The sequence below is a fragment of the Zonotrichia albicollis genome, chromosome 25 (genome assembly GCF_047830755.1).
Source record: "Zonotrichia albicollis isolate bZonAlb1 chromosome 25, bZonAlb1.hap1, whole genome shotgun sequence".
NCBI lineage: Eukaryota > Metazoa > Chordata > Aves > Passeriformes > Passerellidae > Zonotrichia > Zonotrichia albicollis.
The window spans coordinates 2,592,396-2,614,308 of NC_133843.1; the positions used below are offsets into that span (position 1 = coordinate 2,592,396).

Sequence of the window (21,913 nt, forward strand, 5' to 3'; positions counted from 1 at the left end):
AGCTCCACAGGACAGAGGGACAATTCCGTGAGTCCTGATGCAGCATCCAGCTGTGGGACCCAGCTGCCTCCAGAGCTGCTTTGGTGAGGTCTCCTCCTTCCCCCGAAGGTGTCCCCTGGTCCAGCTGGCACGTTTGGAGCCCCTCCTCCTCCTCCTCCTCCTCCTCCTCTCCCGGGTATTTATTTATCCCCGGCACGGGATGCCCAAACCTGCCGGATCCTCACTCCTGTGCTGGGCATCCCGAAGGGACGGACAGACGGACAGACAGACGGCCCCAGGGAGTCGCTGTAAGTGAGAAACTGCCTTCAGTTCGTGCTCTGCTTCTGGCAAGGGGCAAAGCCCGCTGCCACCGGCTCCTTCCTGGCTTTTTAACCCCCATTTGCACCCTGTTTGTGCTTTTAGACAAGCAGCGTGTTTAACAACTTTCTGTGCGAGGTGATGCCAGCTGCACCAGCTCTGATGGTTTGGGGTTTTTTGGAGGAGCTCTGATCAGTTTGGGGTTTTTTATAGGAGGCCACTTGAAACAGAAGTTGCATATACCAAATTGTAAGAGAAAAGAAACAGGAATTTAGAGGCTAAACCTACCAGGAAAAGCACAGCTCAGCCTGAAGGCTGCTGCTTCTTTTCATTTTATTTTTTCCCCCCCGTGGTTAAAGCTGCTCAGTTTTTGTGCTGCTCTGGCAACAGCCAAGTGCAGCAACTACTTTGTCTAAAAAGCAGTTGTAGGATAAAGTCAGTGTTTGCTGGTTTTCTCAGCTTTTACAGAGATGGGGCAACTGAGAGGTGTTTTAAAAGTTTTTGTTCCATTATCAGTCTCTTGTGAGACACAGGAGATGTAAAACTCAACACCATTCCATCAGAAGCCAGCCCATATCCTGATTACAATACAATGCATCTTTCACAGCTCTAATTCTCTAAAATATCTGGTCTTTTTGCAAGGCTGTATTTTGAAACTTGTTGAAATTTATTTCTAGTTCAATCTCTCAACAACGTCATCTCTATTCCATTCCTAAATCAGCACACCTCATCTCAGTATTTGCATACAGATGTACAAGACTCTGTAAGCTTTCCATCAGGTTTTGAGAATTCCTTACAAATCCATTTCCCACAGGTGTTGGCTGATGCCCAGCTCAGCTCTCAGCCCTCTCCTCTGGCATCCTTTCACAAGGATCACCATTTTCCCATTTGGCAGAAAATTTTAACAGCAGCAACAACAAAATCAGCATTGAAATTTAACTTGGAGAGAACCTCCTGTGGAGGTTTGAGTTATTTCTCTCATTAGGGGAAATGAATGAGGGAAAAGTGCTGAGCTGTAATGCTGAGTTTTCATGGGATGCAGGATTGGGAAATTTCCTAAAAGCTGTTGAAGTAAAGTCACTAAATCCAGTATTTGCCAGTAATGCCACGTGTAGTATATTTTTTCCTACACACTCTCATGAGTGATAAGTTTTCTTGGGCATTTTTAATTTATTTTTTATAATTTCTGGTGTGATGGTGTCTGTATCTTGTTGGACAAAAAATACCATTAAAAATATTACTGCTTCCCCTCCTGCCCTTTCCCTGAGGGAAAACCCACAGGGAGAGAACCACCAGTGGGTAAATGCCCTTTTTTAGGTTGGTCACATCCTTTTTGCTGCAGTGGGGACTTCACCAGAGCCTTTCTTCAGTATTTGTTCTGGCTGAGCTCAGCAGTGACTGTTTTCAGCTGGAGACTTCATTTGGAATTGTGGCTCCACAGAAAAAGGAGCAGAAAATCCAGCACAAAGTGCTGTCAGCCAGTGATGGGGAGCTGTAGAACCAGGTTTAACTGCTTGCCTTTCACCTCCAGCAGGAATTTCTGCTCCCATGGATAAATCACTTCACCTCACAATCTGTGTGCTCACAGCCCTGCTGCTCCTGAGGGAATCAAGCCAGGCAGGTGAGGAAAAGCATCCAGAAGTGTTGCCTGCACACAAACCTGCTTTCATTTTTCTTTAAATCATTAATTCCTTCAGTTTTTACCTGCCAGTGCTTGCAGGATTTTGTCCTAATCTCAGAATTTGCTTTTAAAATGAGTTATTAAGAAATTCCCCAGGGCTTGCCTGGTGGCTGGGACTTTGTGGGTGCCACCAAGTGTCTTTGATATCCCCAGGTGTCTTTGCTGCTAAAAGATGGCAGAGATGGGGGAAGATGAAAAAAGCCAAGGAAAAGGGTTGGGTTTAGGTGTGGTTATTGTGGTTAAAGCTGCATTTCTGTGAGTTTATGCTCCCTTGAGCTGCAGCACGGTGTGCTGAGGATGGAAGAGAAAACTGAGGTGAGGTGGCCAGTCCTGAGCAGTGCCAGGAGCCTTTTCCCCAGGAATCCAGCAGGAGCCTCCCTTTGGAAGGCTGGGCAAGCCCAGGGTAGCAGGAGCAAAGAAAAAGCTGATTTTTTACAGCCACAGTCTCTTCCTACAACCAATGGGGAAGGGAGGGATGAACCTTTCCCTTGTCCTGTGCTGCTGCAGCCTCCCAGGAGGATTCCCAGGATTTCCAGGAGGAATTCCAGAATTTCCAGGAGGATTCCTTGAGGATTCCCAGCAGAATCCTCGATGCTGGGCTCTGTCCCTGCCATGACCTGGGGTTGGTGCTGCAGCCCCATCGCCCCTGGGCCTTTCAGGAGGGCTCACAAAGGGGCTTTGAGCTGGGAGCTGGAGCCCTCAGAAGGCTCTGCTGCCTTCCAAGGAACCCCACGGGGCCTCCAAAAGCTGCTGCTGGCTTTAAAGGGTTTCTAAAGGGAGACAAGAGAACTCCTTTGTGGAGATTTCCAGCCCCCATGGAGAAGTGGAGTGGAGAGGGAAAAAACAGGTTTTGTTTTACAATAATGTGGAGTTCAGCGCAAGGCCAGAAAATTCAACACCAAAGAAGGAGAAATAAATACATAATGAATGAATATGCTGTTATATTTAGAGAAAAACTCACAGCTTTTGCTGGAAAGAGTGAAAACATCCTGCATTTTTAAATTTATCTTGAGGGATTTTTGGCTTTTGTGCTGCGAATTCTCTGAGTCCAGGGAACAATGCTAAGCAGATTCTAGAAAAATCATTCTGGGCAATTAATGAGCAATATATTGACAAAATTGTTGTTTTAATTCTGCATCTCAGATGCAGAACCTGCCAGGAGTAGGGGAAAGGAAGGGTAAGAAAAATCAGTGGGTGGTGAGGGACTTTTGGCTTCTCCTGAGGGAAAGATGGGGCTGGGCAGGAAAGGGGGAAGGTCTGGGCTGTGAGAGGAAGAGGAGCTGGTGCTGCCCCTCCTCAGGGATGGACTGGCTGTGCAGGAGCCCCTCAGAGGCTGAGGGACATCAACGACACCATTAAGTGACACCAGAACCTCCTGAGCCCCTCTCTGCTGTCTCTGCCTTCTTTTGTGCCCTGGGGGGAAACAAAGGGAGTTTGGGAGTTGGGGGTGATTGTTCTGATTATTTCAGTGCTGTGGAATGAGGAGCTGTGAACACAAACCCCACACAAATCTGATTTTGTTGTGTTTTTCCAGGAGCTGGGAGGAATGATGATGCTATGAGTAAGGTATGTCTGAGTTCATTAGTGCAGAGCCACTCACGAAGGCGTGGGGCTGATGATTTTACATATTTATTTCAGAAATAGTGATCAGAATGTAAAATATTTTCATCTTTGAAGAGTTATTATTTTAAGTACACTGTTCATGGCTGGCTGTGTCTCTGTGCTGTTTTCCTTTGTTTGTTTTTGTGGGGTTTTTTTTGACTGAATTTTTTATCCAGAGCTCAGAATTCAGTTGTGCCCCAGGGAAGAACCTGCCAGCAGCCCTTGTCTTCATGGCTGGTAGAGTTGGGGAACTTGTGATCACAGCTTTCCACTCAAAGCTCATCCCTCAAACCCTTCCATTGCACAGAGAGAATTCAAACAAGATCCTTTGGAAGGACTGAGGTTTCTTTTGCACGTTTTGTACTGCATATTTATATATTTATATATTCACACACACATATATACATCCTCTCTCTGTCTAGAAATATCACCCTGTAATTTCCAATAAGCAGACACATTTAAGACCAACAAACCTCACAAAATCTGACACTTCACTAGAAAAAACTTCAATTGCCCTGCAGTGCCTTTGATGAGGAATCCTCTGGAGTGACTGTAGAATTGGAAGATGTATCTTTAACTCACACAAATGAATCCACTTTTCCTCTCCTCCTCCTCCTCCTCTCAGGTTTCCAACTGTTCTGTGTCTCCTGGAATTGCTCTCTAATGAGACCTTAATTGGCTGCTAATTCTTTTGTCTGCAGCAGGAATTGGTCTCTTGGGGAGGCTGCACGCACCATCCGAGGATGTGCAGCAACATTTGCAGCGATTTTTGTTTGCAGCAGGCAATGAAGTGAAACGCTGATTTATTAATTAGGAAACAGCAGCAGCCCCTGCAGGTTTAGGGCCGGTTTAACCCCCCTGCATCTCCCAGGTCACCCTAAAATAACTTTGAAAAGCCTTGAAACCCAAGAGTTCCTCAATTTCTGCTTTTTAGGGCACAGACCATCGGGGAACAGGAGAGGGACTTCCAACCCTGACTGTCACAACCATCCTGGTAAGGCCCTGACAGGGCAGGGAGCAGTTTTTTTTGGGCTAATTCTCCTTTTCCCACCCAAAACCATGTCAGGAGCCTAATTTCACTAAAGGGGGGGTGGGAATTTTTGGGAATTCCCAGAATTTTGAGAATTCTGGAATTTTCTTTGGAAGGGGGCTGTGATGAGAACTGAACCCTCCGGTTCCAGGCAACTCTGGGAATTTCCATGAATTTTGCATCTCTACAAAAACGCCCAAAATCCCAAAAAATCCTTCCGGAATTCTGGGAAACTTCATGAACTTGGGAATTTTGGGGGGGGAAAAATCGTGGAAAATGTTGATATCAATAAAATAAAATTAACAAAAAAGTAAAAAAGAAAGTAAAGGGGGGTAGGGGGGTCAGGAATTTTTGGAATTTCTGGGAATTTTGGAAATTCTGGAAATTTTTTTGGAGGGGGGCTGTGATGAGAACGGAACCCCCCGGTTTGAGGCAACTCTGGGAATTTCAAAGGATTTCGCATCTCAAAAATCCCTAAAATCAAAAAAATCCTTCCGGAATTCTGGGAAACTTCAGGAATTTGAGAATTTTTTTTGGGGGGGGGGAATCTTGGAAAATGTTGATATCAATAAAATAAAATAAAAAGTAAAAAAAAAAAAGGAAAAAAAATTAAAAAGGGGAAAAATTAATTTAAAAAAAATTGGAGAGGAATAACGGTGCGGTTTTACCAAGGCCGGGTTGAACCCCCCTGGGCTGACCTGGCTGTGTGTCCGTCCCTCCATGCCAGGAGGATCCCTACGTGATGGTGAGGGGAGCAGAGCTGGAGGGGTACTGCATGGAGCTGCTGGCGGCCCTGGCGGGGATGCTGCGCTTCCAGTACCGCGTCAGGGTGGTGGGCGACGGCCAGTACGGCGCCGTGGCGGCCGGGGGCAACTGGAGCGGCATGATCGGCGAGATCCTGCGCAGGGTAAGGGAGCCTGGCCCAGGCACCTGCAGGGCTGGGGTGTTCAAAATAGGGCTGTTGGGCTGGTACCCATGTCCAGCCATTTATTCAAAATAGGGGTGTTGGGCTGGTACCCATGTCCAACTGTGGTTTCTTGAAAATATGGATGCTGATCTAGTACCCATATTCAACTGTGGTTTATTGAAAATAGAGATGCTGATCTAGTGCCTGTATCCAGCTGTGGTTTATTGAAAATATGGATGCTGATCTAGTACCCATATTCAACTGTGGTTTATTGAAAATATGGATGTTGATCTAGTACCCATGTCCAACTGTGGTTTATTGAAAATAGGGATGTTGATCTAGTGCCCATATCCAACTGTGGTTTATTCAAAATAGGGATGTTGGGCTGGTAGCCATGTCCAACCATTTATTCAAAATAGGGCTGTTGGGCTGGTAGCCATGTCCAACTGTGGTTTATTGAAAATATGGATGCTGATCTAGTACCCATATTCAACTGTGGTTTATTGAAAATATGGATGTTGATCTAGTACCCATGTCCAACTGTGGTTTATTGAAAATAGAGATGTTGATCTAGTGCCCATATCCAACTGTGGTTTATTCAAAATAGGGATGTTGGGCTGGTACCCATGTCCAATGTGGTTTATTGAAAATATGGATGCTGATCTAGTGCCCATATCCAACTGTGGTTTATTGAAAATAGGGATGCTGATCTAGTGCCCATATCCAACTGTGATTTATTAAAAATATGGATATTGATCTAGTACCGATATCCAACCATTTATTCAAAATAGGGGTGTTGGTCTAGTACCCATATCCAACTATGATTTATTCAAAATAGGGGTGTTAATCTAGTACCAATATCCAACTGTGATTTATTCAAAATATGGGTCTTGATTTAGTACCCATATCCAACTGTGAGGGACGAAACCTCTCTAACAGTTTAAAGTTAGAAAGTGTATGTTTATTGTGGGATAGCTCCCAAATACACACCTCAATTTAGAGGTGATTACAGAGTCCTTTTATCTATACAAATATTGAATACATAAAATATAAGTACATATTCATAACTTTGGTACATCCCATTCCCAATATGGATATTGATCTAGTGCCAATATCCAAAAACTCTCTGAGAGTTTAAAGTTAGAAAGTGTGTGTTTATTGTGAGATAATTCCCAAATACACACCTCAATTTATAGGTGATTACAGAGTCCTTTTATCTATAAGTATATAAGAGTATTGAATACCTAAAAATATAAATACACATTCATGGGAAACCTGTCCTGTTCCTTGGGGGTCACATCCCAAGGCGGTTGACTGGAGATGTGATGCCATTTCTGTGGGAATCTTTAAAACGAGAGGGTTTTGGGAAAGCTGCAAAAGGCAGGTTTAGAGCCAGTAGAACTATGATTAGAGCTAAGCTGTAACTGTAAGATTTGGCAGTAGAAAAAATTTATAAGAAATCGAAAAGTAAGGACAAATAGAATAATGGTTTGTGTATTGATGCTTGTCTAAAATAACACTTTAAATTACAAAAAAGTATATCTAGTAAAATATTAGGAAGTTCTAAGTTTAATAATGGAGCACCTGCCTATGCAGCCAGGGAGCCACCTGCTTGAGGGACAGAAATGATTGAGGGACAGAAATGCTCCCTGGGCTGGTGGCTGACTGCTTTTGTCTCCTTGGCAGGAAGCTGACATTGCAGTGGCTCCCCTGACTGTCACCTCAGCCAGGGAGGAGGTGGTGTCCTTCACCACCCCCTTCCTGCAGACCGGCATCGGGATCCTGCTCCGCAAGGACACGGCCTCGCAGGACATGTCCTTCTTCCACTTCCTGTCCCCTTTCAGCAAGGAGACCTGGACAGCTCTTTTGTTTGCTTACCTGCTCACCTGCTTCTGCCTCTTCCTTGTTGCCAGGTACAAATGCATTTCTTTCACAGGTTGTGTTCAAGTCAGTGCCTTTCTCACCTATGAACAGCTCAGAAAATCCCAGGATTTTTGCTTTTTTTTTGTCCTTTTGCTCTGAGGAACCTCCTGTGCAGCTCTAGTACAAGGGCTAAGAATTCTTAAACCCTGTCAGATTAAGCCAGCATTATGAGTGGGATCTCCCCGTGAGGATCTCTTGATGGGGATTATTTTTATTTTTTTCCCTCTGAATGTCTGGTTTTACCCTGTTATTTTCCCACAGACTGAGCCCCTCTGAGTGGAACGAGCCAAAGAATGAAGAGAACCACTTCACCTTCCTGAACAGCCTCTGGTTTGGAGCAGGAGCACTGGCCCTGCAGGGTGAGCTGGGAGGATGATGATGGTGCACACGGCTCCTTCTGTGACACTGGGGTGGAAATGTGTCCTAGCAGGGACACTTGGAGCAGTAAAGCAGGTTGGGAAGGTGTGAGTACAGACCTGCTGGGCTTGTACAGGTGATTGAATCTGACTGGGGAATATTTTCTGCTCTGGGCAACCATTGCTTGGGGCAATGCCCAGCTGAGCATGGCATGGCTGCTTTGTACAGAGGAGAATTTTTGTGCAGCTTTGTGCCCTGCCCAGAGCAGCACAGAGGGACCCTCCAGACTCAGGCCCTGTGTAGCTGCAGGCAGGGTTTCCAATTTGCCTTTATTTCCAGTGAAGTCTCTGTAACTCAGATCTGCATTTCTTGGTGTGTCTCTGGCTCCACATCCCCTCCTGTGTGGTTTATGTGATTTTCTGGCTCCCTGTGGTGCAGGTGCCACCCCCAGGCCCCAGGCACTGTCGGTGAGGGTCATTGCTGTGGTCTGGTGGCTCTTCACCCTGGCCCTGCTGGCTGCCTACATCGCCAACTTCACGGCCCTGCTGAGCTCCGGCAGCGAGCAGCTCCCCATCCAGACCTTCGAGGACCTGGTCAAGCAGAGGAACCTGGAGTTTGGGACCCTGGAGGGCTCCTCCACCTTCTACTACTTCAAGGTGCAGAGAAATCTCCTTGTGCCCACACACAGGGGCTGTAGGACTGCAGGGCTGGGGCTGTCTCACAGTTCAGGCCTTATAACCCCAATAACACCCTCATCATGCTGACTCCCTCACTTTTCCTGGAATACTTCAAATTATATTGTTGTTGATTATTATTGATTATTGTTCTGTTCAGCCCTTCCTCCACCTCTTCCCACACAAAAGCAGGCACAGAATTCTTATTTTTATTCTGAATTCTCCTTTAAAATCTCTCTACTCTTCAGGGGCTGCCCTTGTGCCCCTTAGTGCCATCTGTGAAACTTGTGTCATGCTTGTCCCCCAGTGCTGGGGACAATCTGTGCTTGCAAGGGTTCACAAATGGTTTAAATGCTCTTCTTCTCCAAGCTGTTTTACAACCCTTGTACATACAGGCAGATTTTGATTTTATTGGTGGTTGTCTCACCCTTGAGTTTGACCCTTGGATTTTTTGACACTTGGGTTCAATGTTTGAGTTTGACACTTGGATTTTTGTGCTGCAGAACTCCAAGAACCCCATCCACCAGATGATCTATGAGTACATGGAGAAGAGGAGGGAGCACGTGCTGGTCAAGACCTACCAGGAGGCCGTGCAGCGCGTGATGGACTCCAACTACGCCTTCATCGGCGAGTCCATCTCGCAGGACCTGGCGGCCGCGCGCCACTGCAACCTCATCAGGGCCCCCGAGGTCATCGGGGCCCGTGGCTTTGGCATTGCCACCACCCAGGGTGAGTCCCTGTCCCCTCTGCTCTCTGGGATACCCAACAGGGAGAGCCAGCAGTGCTGTCAGGGTGACCAGACTGAGAACGCTGCATGGCGGGGTCACTGCTCTGTGGGGAGTTACACTAGCTCTCATTTTGGACTCTAATCCACAAATATTCCATCTCCTGGTGACCTTGCCCCCGGAATGCAGAGCAGGGGACAATCTGCTCATGTTCTTCCCAAAGCACCTTTGCTCTGCCCTTATCCCCCAGGTGTAACCACCCCTCCATGGCCAGGCCACAATCATTGTTAGCCAGAAAAATCCTTTGGCAGCAGGGCTGTGTTCAGTGACACCTCTGCCCCCTTTAGCAATGTTTAACTAAACCATGGCTGGGGGCTCTGCCATCCTCCTCTCTCTCCTGTCTCCCCAAGCATCCCCCTGGACCAAGCCCCTGTCCATCGCCGTGCTCAAGCTGCGTGAGTCGGGGGACCTGGACTACCTGAGGAACAAATGGTGGGAGAGCAGCTGCCTGCGCCAGAGCCGGGAGCGCTGGGGGCCCCTGGAGCCGCCGGCCCTGGGGGGGCTCTTCCTCACGCTGGGCATCGGCCTCGCCCTCGGCATCCTCGCCGCCCTGGCCGAGCTCTCCAGCAGCAGCCGCCGCGCGGCCGCGCACGCCAAGGTGGGCCCTGCACCTTGTCCTGTGTTCCTCTATCCCTCCTCCCACCAAAATGAGCTCTGGCTCCTGCTTCAGGTCCTATCCTGCATTCCTGTGTCCATCCTTCCGCCAAGGTGGGCCCTGCACCTTGTCCTATGTTCCTATTTCCCTCCTTCCGCCAAGGTGGGCCCTGCACCTTGTCCTGCATCTGTGTCCCCCCTTCCACCAAGGTGGGCCCTGGCTCCTGCTCTGAGCCCCGTCCTGTGTCCCTCCTTTCTCCAAGGTGGGCCCTGAACCTTGTCCTGTCTCCCCATGTCCCTCCTTTCTCTAAGCTGGGCCCTGGACCTCATCCTGCCTTCCTGTGTCCCCCCTTCCGCCAAGGTGGGCCCTGCACCTTTTCCTGTGTTCCTCTATCCCTCCTTCCACCAAAATGAGCTCTGGCTCCTGCTGCAGGTCCTTTCCTGCATCCCCGTGTCCCTTCTTCCTCTAAGGTGGGCCTTGCACCTTGTCCTACCTCCCCATGTCTCTCCTTCCATCAAGGTGGGCCCTGTACCTTGTCCTATGTTCCTATTTCCCTCCTTCCTCCAAGGTGGGCCCTGGCTCCTGTATTTAACCCTGTCCTGTCCCCTTGTGTCCCTCCTTTCTCCAAAGTGGGCCCAGCTCCTGTCCTGCCTCCCCACGTCCCTCCTGCACCAGTCTTTCCACCCTGACCTTGGTTTTCTAAGGAAAGCTGTGCAAGGGGTGAGGGGAGGCTGTGCAGTTACTCCTTAAAGTGCTAAAATTTCACATCTTGAGCTGTGGGATGGGTTTGTAGCCTGAACAGCATAAACATAATATATAGAAATAAAATAAACCCCTAGCACCCCTTTCCCCCCCCAACAAAAACCAAATTAAATCACATTCCCTGAACTCCCAAGTGAGCCAACCTGCATTGCACTGCCTTGGGTGTTAGAGAGGACAGTAAATGATCCTTAATGAGCTTACTCCTAGGGGTGGCTGTTCTTTCTGTTCTTTAGTCATCAGACAAGGAAAACACACACAGTGAAACTGCACCAGTGCCCCTTGGTGCTCCTGCTCTCCAGCCCTCCCAACGTGCACATGGAAAGGATGGATCCACAGAACAACCACCCACAGCCTTCTCTCCTTTCTCTTTCAGAAATCCTGTTGCTCTGTTTTCACAGAAGAAATCTGCACTCGTCTACGCATAAAAGGAGCTGCCAGACAAAGCCAGGACACGCCAGGGAAGGCAAATGCTTGAGGAGTTTTTGCTGTGTTAGGGTTGTGCCACGTCCTAGGAGCTGTATCAGTGTAGGAAGATGTTTTGCTGCTAGCCTAGAGTGTTAGTTTGCTAATTACAGACACACAGCACTTCTGGAGTGGTGGTGGAGCTGCAGACACAGGAAATTAAGTGGCTGGGAAGAATTTAAATTGCTAAGGGGTAGAGTGGAGCTGTGACAAATGGATAAACTGGAGCAGAGCTGGCCAGGATGGTGGATCCCTGTTTAGGTTTGAAGTTCACCCTGTAAGTCCATGAAGGCCTGGAGGAGGAAGTGACTGGGAACAGGTTAATGTGAAGCCTCTGCTACTAATTCCTGTGTGGGGAACAGCCGTGGAACATTAAAGCTCCTGTCTGTCTTAATCAGGAACAGCAGCTTAAGCATTGCAGCTCTAAATAGCCTCACCCTGCCCTGCCTGAGAGGAGGGGCTGGTCCCTGGAGGGCAATTCCTGGATCAGAACTGACAGTGCTGCTGTGTAACCCCAAACAGGCCCTGCCTGCACCCCAAAAAGGGAGCTCCTGCCACCAAGGTGGCAGCTGAGCTAAGAAATGCCAGGCAGGGCTTGTCCTTTGTCCCTTCCCAGCACAGGAGTGACAATGTTTTGTTCTTGTTGCCCAAGAATTAAGGATTGACAATGGAAATTCATCAGTACCAGAGCAGGGAAGGAGTGTGGGGATAAGTCAAACACAGCAGAGCCCCAGCTCCCCTGCAAGGGGAGATGTGAGGGTGTTTTGCATCACTCTCCTGCTCTCAAACAATGCTGAAGTTCAGGGGAACAGTTTTCTCAGCTGCATGTTAAACACCTTCCTCATTAAGCTGTTTTCCCTTTCAGAGCTGGGATGGCTGAGGCATTTAAGTGTTAGGGCAAACTGGTGGTGAAATCACTCCATGTATCAACTGCATAGCTGAAGGAGGGAAAAAACAAATTGGGTTCCTTGGGAATGGCTGTAATTGCACTGCAGGAAACAAAACCACCAATCCTTGTCAGTCCCACGAGGGAAAACTGAAAGGAAGAGAAACCAGGGGAGTTCAGGATGGGGAGTTATGGGTGATCCTGAACCCAGCACTGCTCATTCCCTGGGAGGGAATTCAGTGAGACTCAGCCTCAGCTGCTGTGAAGGAATTCAGTGCAGCTGCAGGACTCCCTCATCCTTCCAGGATTCTCTCCATGGTCCCTCCTGCTGATGGGAACAAACAAGGGGTTAGGAATTCCAGGTGTTGGGAAACCAGGGCTGGTCCTTAACTCAGACTGCAACAGCCCTGGCTCAGCCTGAGCAGCGTTTGTGGGGTGAGAAGGTGGATCAGCCCTTCCATCAGCTGAGCTGCACAGAGCAGGAGAGATTTAGGTAAGTCTGAAAGCTGAAAATGCAACATCAGGAAATGCAACAACAGGTTCACTTAGCAGTTAAAAACTATTTGGTAGGTGCTGTGTCACTGCTGGCAGAGTAGGCAGAGATGTATAAAAAAAGGTTTCATTGACATTTAAATATATTTCTATATGAATGTCTCACAGAACAAAAAAATAAAGTCTTTTCATCACAAATACTGCAGCATTAAAATAAACACTTACCAAAATAAACAATGAGTGATATACATATATATATTTGAGTGTGTAGACTATAGAGTGAATCATATTGTCGCTTTTTAAGTCACAAAAGCACAATATAAATACGGAATTTCCTGTGAACTCTTGTCCCTGTTGTAATAAAAATACATTCTTTACAGTTAAAGTAAAACTAGTGCAAGTCCGTGGGCCGTGCCAGCTCCATCATTTACAGGGCACTTCGTACTTGAAGATGACGCTGAAGATTTTGCCCCCGAGGCGGTCGGCGAGCCACGAGTTCTTGATGACGGCCAGCTTGAGGCTCTCACACCTGAGCACGGCGTAGTAGTTGGTGTGGATGGCCCTGCCCATGCCCTCGATGACCACCAGGTCTGTCTGCCGCTCCCGCACCAGCACGGCCAGGCCCTGGTCCAGGCGGCTGCAACGCAGAGCGGAGGCACTGAGGTCACACCCTGGCCACCACTGCGGCCACACCTGCAGCCACAGCTCAGCCACACCTTAGCTCCACCAACAGCCACACCTTAGCTCCATCTGCAGCCACACCTCAGCCACACCTCAGCTCCATCTGCAGCCACAGCTCAGCCACACCTTAGCTCCACCAACAGCCACAGCTCAGCCACACCTCAGCTCCATCTGCAGCCACAGCTCAGCCACACCTTAGCTCCATCTGCAGCCACACCACGGCCACACTGTGGCCATCCCTTGGCCACCACTGCAGCCACACCTTAGCTTCAACTACAGCCACACCATGGCCACCACTGCGGCCACACTTTTGCTCTCTCTGCAGTCACACCTCAGCTCCACCTGCAGCCACAGCTCAGCCCCACCTTAGCTCCATCTGCAGCCACATCATGGCCACCACTGCGGCCACATCATGGCCACCACTGCGGCCACACTTGAGTCACATCTCAGCCACATCTTAGCTCCTCCATCTGCAGCCTCACTGCAGCCACCCCTTGGCCACCACTGCAGCCACACTTTGGTCACACTCCAGCTCCATCTGCAGCCCCACTATGGCCACACCTTAGCTCAACCTACAGCCACACCATGGCCACACTGTGGCCACCTCTCAGCCACCACCACAACCACACTTTGGCTCCACCTGCAGCCACACCACAGCCACACCTGCAGCTGCACCCCAGAGCTGCCCCAAGCTGGGATTCTGCATGGAGTTTCTGGTGCCCACAAGCAGCGGCACCTGAAAGCCAAGGGGATTGACTGAAATGTTGTTTAGATGCACTCAAGTTGGGATTTTGGATTCTGGATAGAGGAACGGATCAGAAAAGGTTAAACAGGGTGAAATGGTGCTTCTGTCCCAGGGGGTTTTGGCCACCTGCAGTATCTGGCACCAGCCATAACCAGAGCTCCTGAGCCAGCTGTGTCCTGAACAGACACCTCACCAAGGGCTGTAAGGCCTGAGCAGTGTCAGAGCTCTGTAAACCCACACTAAGCACCTCCTGATGGGTGTGCAGAAGTGATTCCCAGTGGGAAGGGTGCCTGGGATGCTCCACAGCCAAACCTCTGACCATCCTGCAGCTGAGGGACACCAATCACACAGTGGGGCTTGGCCCACGTACCTCAGATCCAGGCACGGAGAACTGGAGCCCGTCTGAACCAACAGCAGCTTCTCATCCCTCAGTGCAGAGCTGTTTAAAAAGACAAAAATATTAAACAGCTGCTTCAGCAGGACCTTGCACATCTGGGAATCAGCCAGAGAAGCAGGAATATCAAACCCTCTTTTACAAAGGCTTCCTTTGCTGCAGGGATCTCACCAGGAAACACAATGTTTCCTTGAGCATCCTCTCCTGGGGACACTCTGTGTGTGACAAACATGGATTTGCCTCTATTAACACAGAAAATTCCTGGTAGAGCAGCTGCAGTGCTTGTCAGGGGAAGACACAACAAGAAATGTAACTACGGGTGCGCCAGAAAGACCCAATTTCTAAATTTTTCACTTTAACAAAAGCAAAAGCTCTGCCTTGGGCTGAGGCTGGAGTTAGAGATGAACAGAGAGATGCAAAGCCAGAGGCTGTGCCCAGGGAGGGTGACAGGGACAGGGGTGCTGCTTACTGGATCACGGGGTCCATGGCCGCGATGCGCTCGGTCACGATCAGGGACTCGCTGTAGGTGACGTCGTTGAGGGCAGGGCCAGAGTTACAGGCCAGAATCACCTGGGGGAGGTGACACAGTCAGGCTGTGGCATTCCAGGTGCTTGGATCATTCCCAGTTTGGCAGAGGAGTGTCCTGCTGGTGGGCAGTGACACCTGCCAGCAGTTACCAAAAGTCCAGAGGAATTGGCAAGGACAAGCACTCACCTCTGTTCCTCTAGAAAGGAGCTCTCGGACAAAAGGAAAGACTCCTAAAATTATGTCTATCCCACTGTTATCTGCGAAAATTAAGGCACATTTATGAGGGGGACCCTCCTGCAAGAGAAAACCAATGCATTCAGGATGGAGCACCACTCACCTCAGGGCAGTTTGTTATTCACAGCTACTCCTCCCACATTTTACAGCCTCAAGCACCTGAGCCTTGGGGTCTGGATTGCAGCAAACCCCCAGCACACACCAGTGACAAACAGAAGAAATGGGGCTCCCTGATGGTGCCTTTGCACAGGGTTTAAACAGTTCCTGTTTTAAAACACCCCTCAAGGTCCTGTGCTGTGTTTGAGACAGGGCTCTCAAACTCCAGCAGTGAAATCTCCACCTGCCAACTCAAGCCAGGCCTAACTCCAGAGCCAGGCTTTGATCCTGAACGTGCTGGGTGCCAGCTGGACCTACCTTGGAGGGTGTTTAAAGCCAGCCTGGTGCTGGCTGCACAGCATTCCCTTCTGCCAGGAAAGGGCAGCATGGACTGTGGGGGCAGTGACATCCTAAAATGAAAAGATAGTGCCTATTCTCCATTAACCTCTTCACTTGTTCCCAACCTGGTGTTATGAAACTTAGTTCACTCCAGTTCATACCAGCAGAAGAACTGAAAAATGCTGAATTCCTAATAAAAACTGACAGGACAGTGCCTGTAGTTCCCTAATTATCCCTGTTACACAAGATTAGCTGGTGCTTTGTTTTAGGATGGAGCATGTAATGATTTGCTATAGTCTGCTCATCCCCAACCTTTAAGCTGCCATTTTCAACGGGGAAATTTACACAAAGACACAAAAGCTTTTTAATTAATCTTAATTAAATGGTAAAAGAGATCACATGGGAAAAAAGAAAAAAACCTTTCCTAATTGGTAAGTTCATTACTTCCAGCAAGCTCCTACATTAATGCCAATTTTAGCTTGGCTACTCAGGGGGAGGAACAGCTCCAACACTACATTTGGCCCCAGGGGTTTAAATTCAGGGCTCTGGGTATGGAAATAGGAGCCTTGATAAGGAGGGGAGGCTCTGGAGCAGCTGGGCTCCAGTGGGAATTCAGGGAAGTAACCACATTTTAAACTAATTCCTTTATTCCTTTCTTTATGGTGAATTACTGGGATTTGTTTTGGGCTGTTTGAACAGAGCTCTGCTCAAACCCCACAATTCCCAAGGTGGTTTGATGATTAAGGGGGTTAATTGGTGGCTTTAGGGCCACCCAGGGTCGTACCTTCAGTCGCTCCAGCCACTGGCTGTAGGAATCTTCCAACCAGGGACGTTCTGTGGCACAGACAGAGCAGTGTCAGCATTTCCTATCAGCAGCCACTCACTCTTATCAGCAGTCATTCTGCACATGGTACAAGCAGGAGGCTCATGCTACACTCACTGAAACATTTGAGCTCAGGTTTCCAAAGTTAAATGTGTGGTCTGGCAGAGTTCCTGAGCTCTGTTATGGGAATGGCTCCATGAGAGGAAGCCTGAAGTGGAATTTTCACACTAAAGCTCTGTGTGAGTGCTGTGAGCTGGGTGTGAACCCCCAGGACTCTGTTCCCTGGCAGGGACACAACAGTGAGTGCCCATCTCTGTGTTTAAGGAGAGAGTCTGAAGGTTTAATTAAAACTCTGCATTTATATAACCCTAAACAAGCCCTAATGATTTTTTGAACCCCACTCCATTCCCTCATCAACATCCAAGCACCAGCAGGGATCTCCCCTTACCTTGGAGCTTTGACTTGGCTTCTTCAAACCCAAACTGTGGCTCAGACTCCAGAACACTGGGACAGGAGAGAAAGGGCACAGCTCAACACCTCCATCTCACATCAGTGGAATTCAAACATTTCTTTAGCTAGGGCACAGCAATTTTACTGCCCTGCTTGTACTGGGGCTGTCTGTGGGTCCCAAAACTGGGAAATGTATTTTGTGATCATGTTAAAAAGAAAAGGCTCATCAGGACATTAAATCAGAGTTCTGATGCTAAAAGAAAACAGCCTCAGCAATGTACAGATGTTTGCAGGCAGTAGGATACAGGCAAAAAAGACATTTTGGGGTCTGCAAACCACCATGAAATGTAATGACTTAAACCAGCTGCAGGCTGTAACAGTGGTGATGGGGAGATTGAGGAACTTTTGAGGAATTTTTTTACATTATGTAGCTTAAAAGGTGCTGTTAAAGGATGTAACACCTACTCTGAGACTGCCTTTGCTCCCCAGTCAAAGACATTCCCTGCCAGGAGTCCTTTCACCAGTGCAAACTGCCTCTCCTCCCAGCCCAGGGAGTCCAGGGACTCGATCACACTCTGGAAACACTTCAAGGCTATTCCATTTTCTTTCTGTTTTACCTGTAAGACACACAGGAAACATTGGATTTACAGAGCAACATTTCTTACCCAGCTTTGGCTGTCTCAGTCCCAAGGCCACTTTTAAGCAGCTCCTCTGTGTTCATGGCCTCTCATGGACCAACCAATTATTGTCAGCGTGCTTAGGAGCAAGGAAAAACTTTCCTGGATTCTCACAAAGAGTGTCATGAGTGCCAGATATGATCTACAGCCCAAGAATTGCTTTTCTTAGCAAGTTAGAGGTGCAATAGATCTTGAGCAGATTGGGAAATGGCTCTTGGGCAAGAATGGGAGAGTGGACACACAAAAACCTTGTGGCAGTAAAATGATGCATCAACCCCAGGAAAGCACCACCAGCAGTGCCACAAAATCTGAAGGGTGTTTATTTTTTTCTCTTTTGCATCATCCCAAATTCTCAGCAGCTCTGAGGTTTTGTTCTCTTCTCTGTCTCCAGTGAGATCAGTGTTCCAGGATGAGTTCCCTTAGAAAATTTAAAATGATTCTGGGTACCAAAATATTGTCCTGGCAGTAAACTTGTCTGAATTACAAGAAGCAAACAGAAGCAAAAGCCACCTCCCTTTTATCCCTCTGTCAGAGTGAAGGTAGCACCTGACAGTGCAGCCAGGGAGAACTTTCTCTGTATTTTGCACAAATATGTCAAAGACAGGAAAAGAATCTTGGATCAGCCACCAGCACTGTTGTAATTTATATGTCACACAAACAAGTGGTGAGGAATGGACATACAGAAAGTTGTTTTTTGAGAAATAATGACTCAAATGTCCTTTCCCCCATCATTTCATGTCACAGAACAAAACACAGAGAGAAAACAGCTGCACAGGGGTAATGAATGGAAAAGTGTCCTGAACTCACCTTGGAATAGGGGTCTGGAAAACTGAACTCGTTCAAACAGTGTTCCCTTGTATCCAAGAGACTTCTGACTGTTAAGGTACCATAAGCACTTTAAAAAGGGAGAAAGGGGGGAAAACAAATCAATTACTTCAAACAGAAAAAGTTATTTTTCCCTCTGTTTCCACTGTGAGTCACAGCCCCTCACATGAAGCTGAAAGTCCCAGGTGCTAAACCCTGGTTTTACCATAAGATTATTGAATCTACAATTAAGATTATTTATTGTAGATTCAATAATCTTAAATCTACAATAAGATTATTTAAATACAGGGAGGGAGAATGTTCAGATTTAACTTGCTGCTATTTTTAAAAACCACATACAAATTTTTAATCACAATTTTTCTGCCAAGATAGAGTTGAGCAGAGAAATTCTAAGACATGAAATCCAAAATCTCTGTGCAGAGGATGTTGGGCACATCTGAGCCTTCAGCCTGCTTGGCTTTGTTTGCTCTCCTTCACAACCTGGTCAGCTTTTGGTGGGCTTTCAGTGCTCAAAAGAAGCAGCAAGTGATGCAGAAGGGAAAATAAAAACTTACAAGGGCTGCTGCCTGAGCGTCTGGAGCTTATTCCAATATTTCTGGCGGAATTTCTCAGCTCTCTCCTGTGCATCCACAGAGTCTGGCTGGCTGGCTGCAGCTCGCTTTGCCACCTGGCAGAGGAGAGAGGCAACACTTTTGGAGTTACCAAATTAACTCTTCTTCCTGGAATTGATGTGAAGTTCAGGCTGAGCAATAACCCCTCCATCTGCCTGCCTGTTCTGTGCCTGCTCCCTCCCACACAGCACCTCCCAGCTCCCTGCATTCCAAACAGTGAATAACAATTTTAATGGCTCTTTTCATCCCAAAAGAGTTAAAGTTTGTTTTCCAGACTGTACTGTCAGAAATTAAGCACAAGTTCTAACTACTTAGAGGAGGGGAATAAAAGGTAACAATGCTCATACACTAAAGGAGAAACAGAAGCAGAAATTTAATGGCGCACATCGACCCCTTGTGTTCTCTTTTTGTTTACTCCAGTGAACTGCCTGAATCAGCTTCAGAGCAGGAAAAAATAATTTATAATTTGTGTCTGCTTCAACTGTGCCCTTCCCATGGAAAAGTGTCTGTGAGGCAGCAGGACTGCTCCCAGAGGAGGAACAACCCAAGGATCTGTGGCCTTTGGTTGTGTAACTGTCCTGCTTCAGCTCTGTACAGAGAGGTCTAAGTGCTATGAAAGAGAGAAATGCTTTGAAAACACCTTTCAGGAGGTAAAAAAGGCACCACAAAAGAACATTTCTGCCTTTGAAGGATTCAAGCCCTTCCTTAAGAGACTGGGACAATGCCAGGTGCCTCTGTCACAGGGAGAGAGGGGCTGGCCTTCCAGAGGGGTGCCACAGCAGGAACATTTGCCAGGACAAACATGCTGCTCCACAGAAGATTTGTTTCCCAAATATCTGTGTCACTCACACAGGTCTGTTCTGTGACTCTTACCCCATCCAGTGCCTCCTCAAAGCAGGTGAGCCAGTATTTTCTGGCCATGGCATCATCTGTGAGGTCAACAGTGTCTGGGATATAGGTGGAGGGGTCTTTCAGCAGTGGCAGGTTAACAAGGGGTCTCTCCAATCTGTCCATTTCCAGCATGTCAAACTAGGGGAGAAATGAAAGAGATGGATGAGAACTCACTCAGAAATTAATTCACAATGAATTAAATTAGCACAGAGGCTGCAGAAGTCCAGCCACTGTTAAGACTGACAGATTTGCAGACAATTATAGGTCACCATAAATAATCCAGTTCCCTCTGTGGATTATTTTATCCATGCCCACCCTAGAGACAGAAATTATCCAGTGTGAAAATAATCCACTGTGGAATCAGAACTGCTGTACTGCCAGTGAATTTAAGAGATGACTGGGCTTGTGCTCTTCTGTCCAATCTTGTATTTTTCTTCTCACAGGAAGCAAATTAACACTGCTTAATGATGGTGGAACGTGAAATTCCAAATTCTGAGCTATTTCAGCTGCAGCAAAATCCAGCTGAGACACAAACATTCCCCCAGCTTTGGTGAAGAGAACAAGACAAAGCAGCAGCCAGTCTGTATTGCAGTGACTTGTGAGGGTTCCTCAGGGTGAGAGAGATAGACGAGAATCTTGGTTCATGATCAGAAGGCTGGACTTATTAATTTATGATATATAATACATTATGACTATACTAATAGGAATAGAGAGAAAAGTTGCAGAAGCTGCTAAGCTCAGAATAGAATAGAATCTAAAAACAAGAGAGCTCTCTGTGAATCTGCTCCAGAGCTTGGTCCTGTGATTGGCCCTTAATTGTACACATGGAACATGAGCCAATCACAGGTGCACCTACTGCACTCCACATCAGCAGATAATCATTACATTTTTCTTCTGGGGCCTCAGCTTCCCAGAAAGGACAAATCCTACAAGAAAGGATTTTTATGAAAAGATGTCTGTGACAAGTCCGTTTCATGAAACATTCCATCCAGCACCACACAGGACAGGAGACAACACCACACCAACAGCACACTGGGCACTCCTGTGGGAAGCAGGAGAATGATCAGCCATGTGCAGGGGAGCAGTGCTGAGAGAACACACCCAGGGCAAGGAAAGACAGCACATACTGTACCACTGCGTGTTCTCTGCAGCGGGGAAACGTCAGGGGATGTGCTCATGAGCCCAGAACTCCCAGCATAATTCTCTCCCCAGCTGTACTGGTTTGGATCTAGAAAAGAGAAAGACACAGACACACATAATCTGAAAATAAAACTGAGAATAGTGCTGTGAGTGAGTCTAGAGCCAGCATCCCTCTGAGCAGCTGCTGCACTACACAAGCCAGTTCCCCTTGTCTTTAAAAGCAAACAGAATTTTTCCCTCTAACCCCCAAAAGAGATGTTTCAACCACTCAATGAATTACCTGCTCCAAGGAGCTTCAACCTGAATGAGACAAGAGACAATTTAATTCTAAAATCATTATTTTTAACCCCATTTCCTTGTCATTAATCAGCATGCCTTCAAAGCACTATCACTGAGCATTTATTTCTAAATCTAGATCCATTATTAAAAAAACAGTATTACAGAACTCCCAAAGCACAATGTAAGCTTCAGAGAAACACTAAAGTTATTTCCAGATTTGCTTTATTTGAGGAAAGTTTAATGAGCTCAGATGTACAGTTCATGCTGCAGAAGCAATGTCTTTAATTCCTCAGTAGCTGCTTCCTTGCCCATCTCTATCAAATGGGCAGGAAAAGAATTTCACATCCATTTTTTGGAGGTGTGTTTGGTATTTGCTGAGCTAAGGACCATCAGTGGCTGTGCCACTGTGACCAATGTACTGCCTGCCTTGCCAACAGGGGAAAAGGAAAACTGAACAGGCAGAATTCCACCAAAGCACCCTGGATCCAAGGGATCTGGACAGAAGGGTCCCCTCTGGGAGGCTTTTCACTCTCAGACAAACAGTTTGGAGATGCTGATCTTCCTCAGCACATTAAAGGAATTCAGAAGTGGCCTCTTAAAGAGGGGGAGGTTCTCCAAACCCACATTTCTCCAGCTGGATTTAGAGCTGTGACTGCTCTTTGTAGGAGTGCAGAGAAGAGAAGAGCCCAGTCCTGCTGTCCTCTCAAAGGTGAGCAGGAAATCCAGTGAGAAATGAAGATGTTCCTG

General features: G+C 47.5%; 2 protein-coding genes across 3 annotated transcripts in view; one reads left to right on the top strand and one right to left on the bottom strand.

The window, feature by feature from the left end:
* Positions 1 to 12,651, top strand: LOC102072152 (putative glutamate receptor). Of its 2 annotated transcripts, none has more exons than XM_074558845.1 (11): positions 1 to 287; positions 1,829 to 1,918; positions 3,513 to 3,544; positions 4,515 to 4,574; positions 5,338 to 5,517; positions 7,204 to 7,430; positions 7,702 to 7,799; positions 8,236 to 8,453; positions 8,975 to 9,200; positions 9,607 to 9,854; positions 10,987 to 12,651. In XM_074558845.1, exons 1-11 carry the CDS (start codon positions 38 to 40, stop codon positions 11,086 to 11,088), a joined length of 1,731 nt encoding a protein of 576 aa, XP_074414946.1. In that variant the 5' UTR covers positions 1 to 37; the 3' UTR covers positions 11,089 to 12,651. The 2 variants fall into 2 exon arrangements, with proteins under 2 accessions (XP_074414946.1, XP_074414947.1); XM_074558846.1 differs by having other exon boundaries at positions 137 to 287; positions 1,832 to 1,918.
* Positions 11,164 to 21,913, bottom strand: part of PANK4 (pantothenate kinase 4 (inactive)) — a 20,538-nt gene continuing 9,788 nt past the window's right edge. The window contains exons 9-19 of the mRNA XM_074558843.1: positions 20,875 to 20,975; positions 19,730 to 19,885; positions 18,800 to 18,912; positions 18,228 to 18,315; positions 17,209 to 17,360; positions 16,742 to 16,797; positions 16,255 to 16,304; positions 14,988 to 15,095; positions 14,743 to 14,843; positions 14,250 to 14,318; positions 11,164 to 13,090 (exon numbers count right to left, since the gene is read on the bottom strand). Of these exons, the coding sequence (XP_074414944.1) occupies positions 12,877 to 13,090; positions 14,250 to 14,318; positions 14,743 to 14,843; positions 14,988 to 15,095; positions 16,255 to 16,304; positions 16,742 to 16,797; positions 17,209 to 17,360; positions 18,228 to 18,315; positions 18,800 to 18,912; positions 19,730 to 19,885; positions 20,875 to 20,975 (1,208 nt within the window). The 3' untranslated portion in view covers positions 11,164 to 12,876. The remainder of the gene's footprint in view (positions 13,091 to 14,249; positions 14,319 to 14,742; positions 14,844 to 14,987; positions 15,096 to 16,254; positions 16,305 to 16,741; positions 16,798 to 17,208; positions 17,361 to 18,227; positions 18,316 to 18,799; positions 18,913 to 19,729; positions 19,886 to 20,874; positions 20,976 to 21,913) is intronic.

Coding starts and splice junctions, on each gene's coding strand:
- LOC102072152 (XM_074558845.1), top strand. CDS start 38: ATGCAGCATCCAGCTGTGGGACCCAGCTGCCTCCAGAGCTGCTTTGGT. Junction 1,919..3,512: donor GAGGGAATCAAGCCAGGCAG/GTGAGGAAAAGC, acceptor GTGTTTTTCCAG/GAGCTGGGAGGAATGATGAT. Junction 5,518..7,203: donor TCGGCGAGATCCTGCGCAGG/GTAAGGGAGCCT, acceptor TCTCCTTGGCAG/GAAGCTGACATTGCAGTGGC.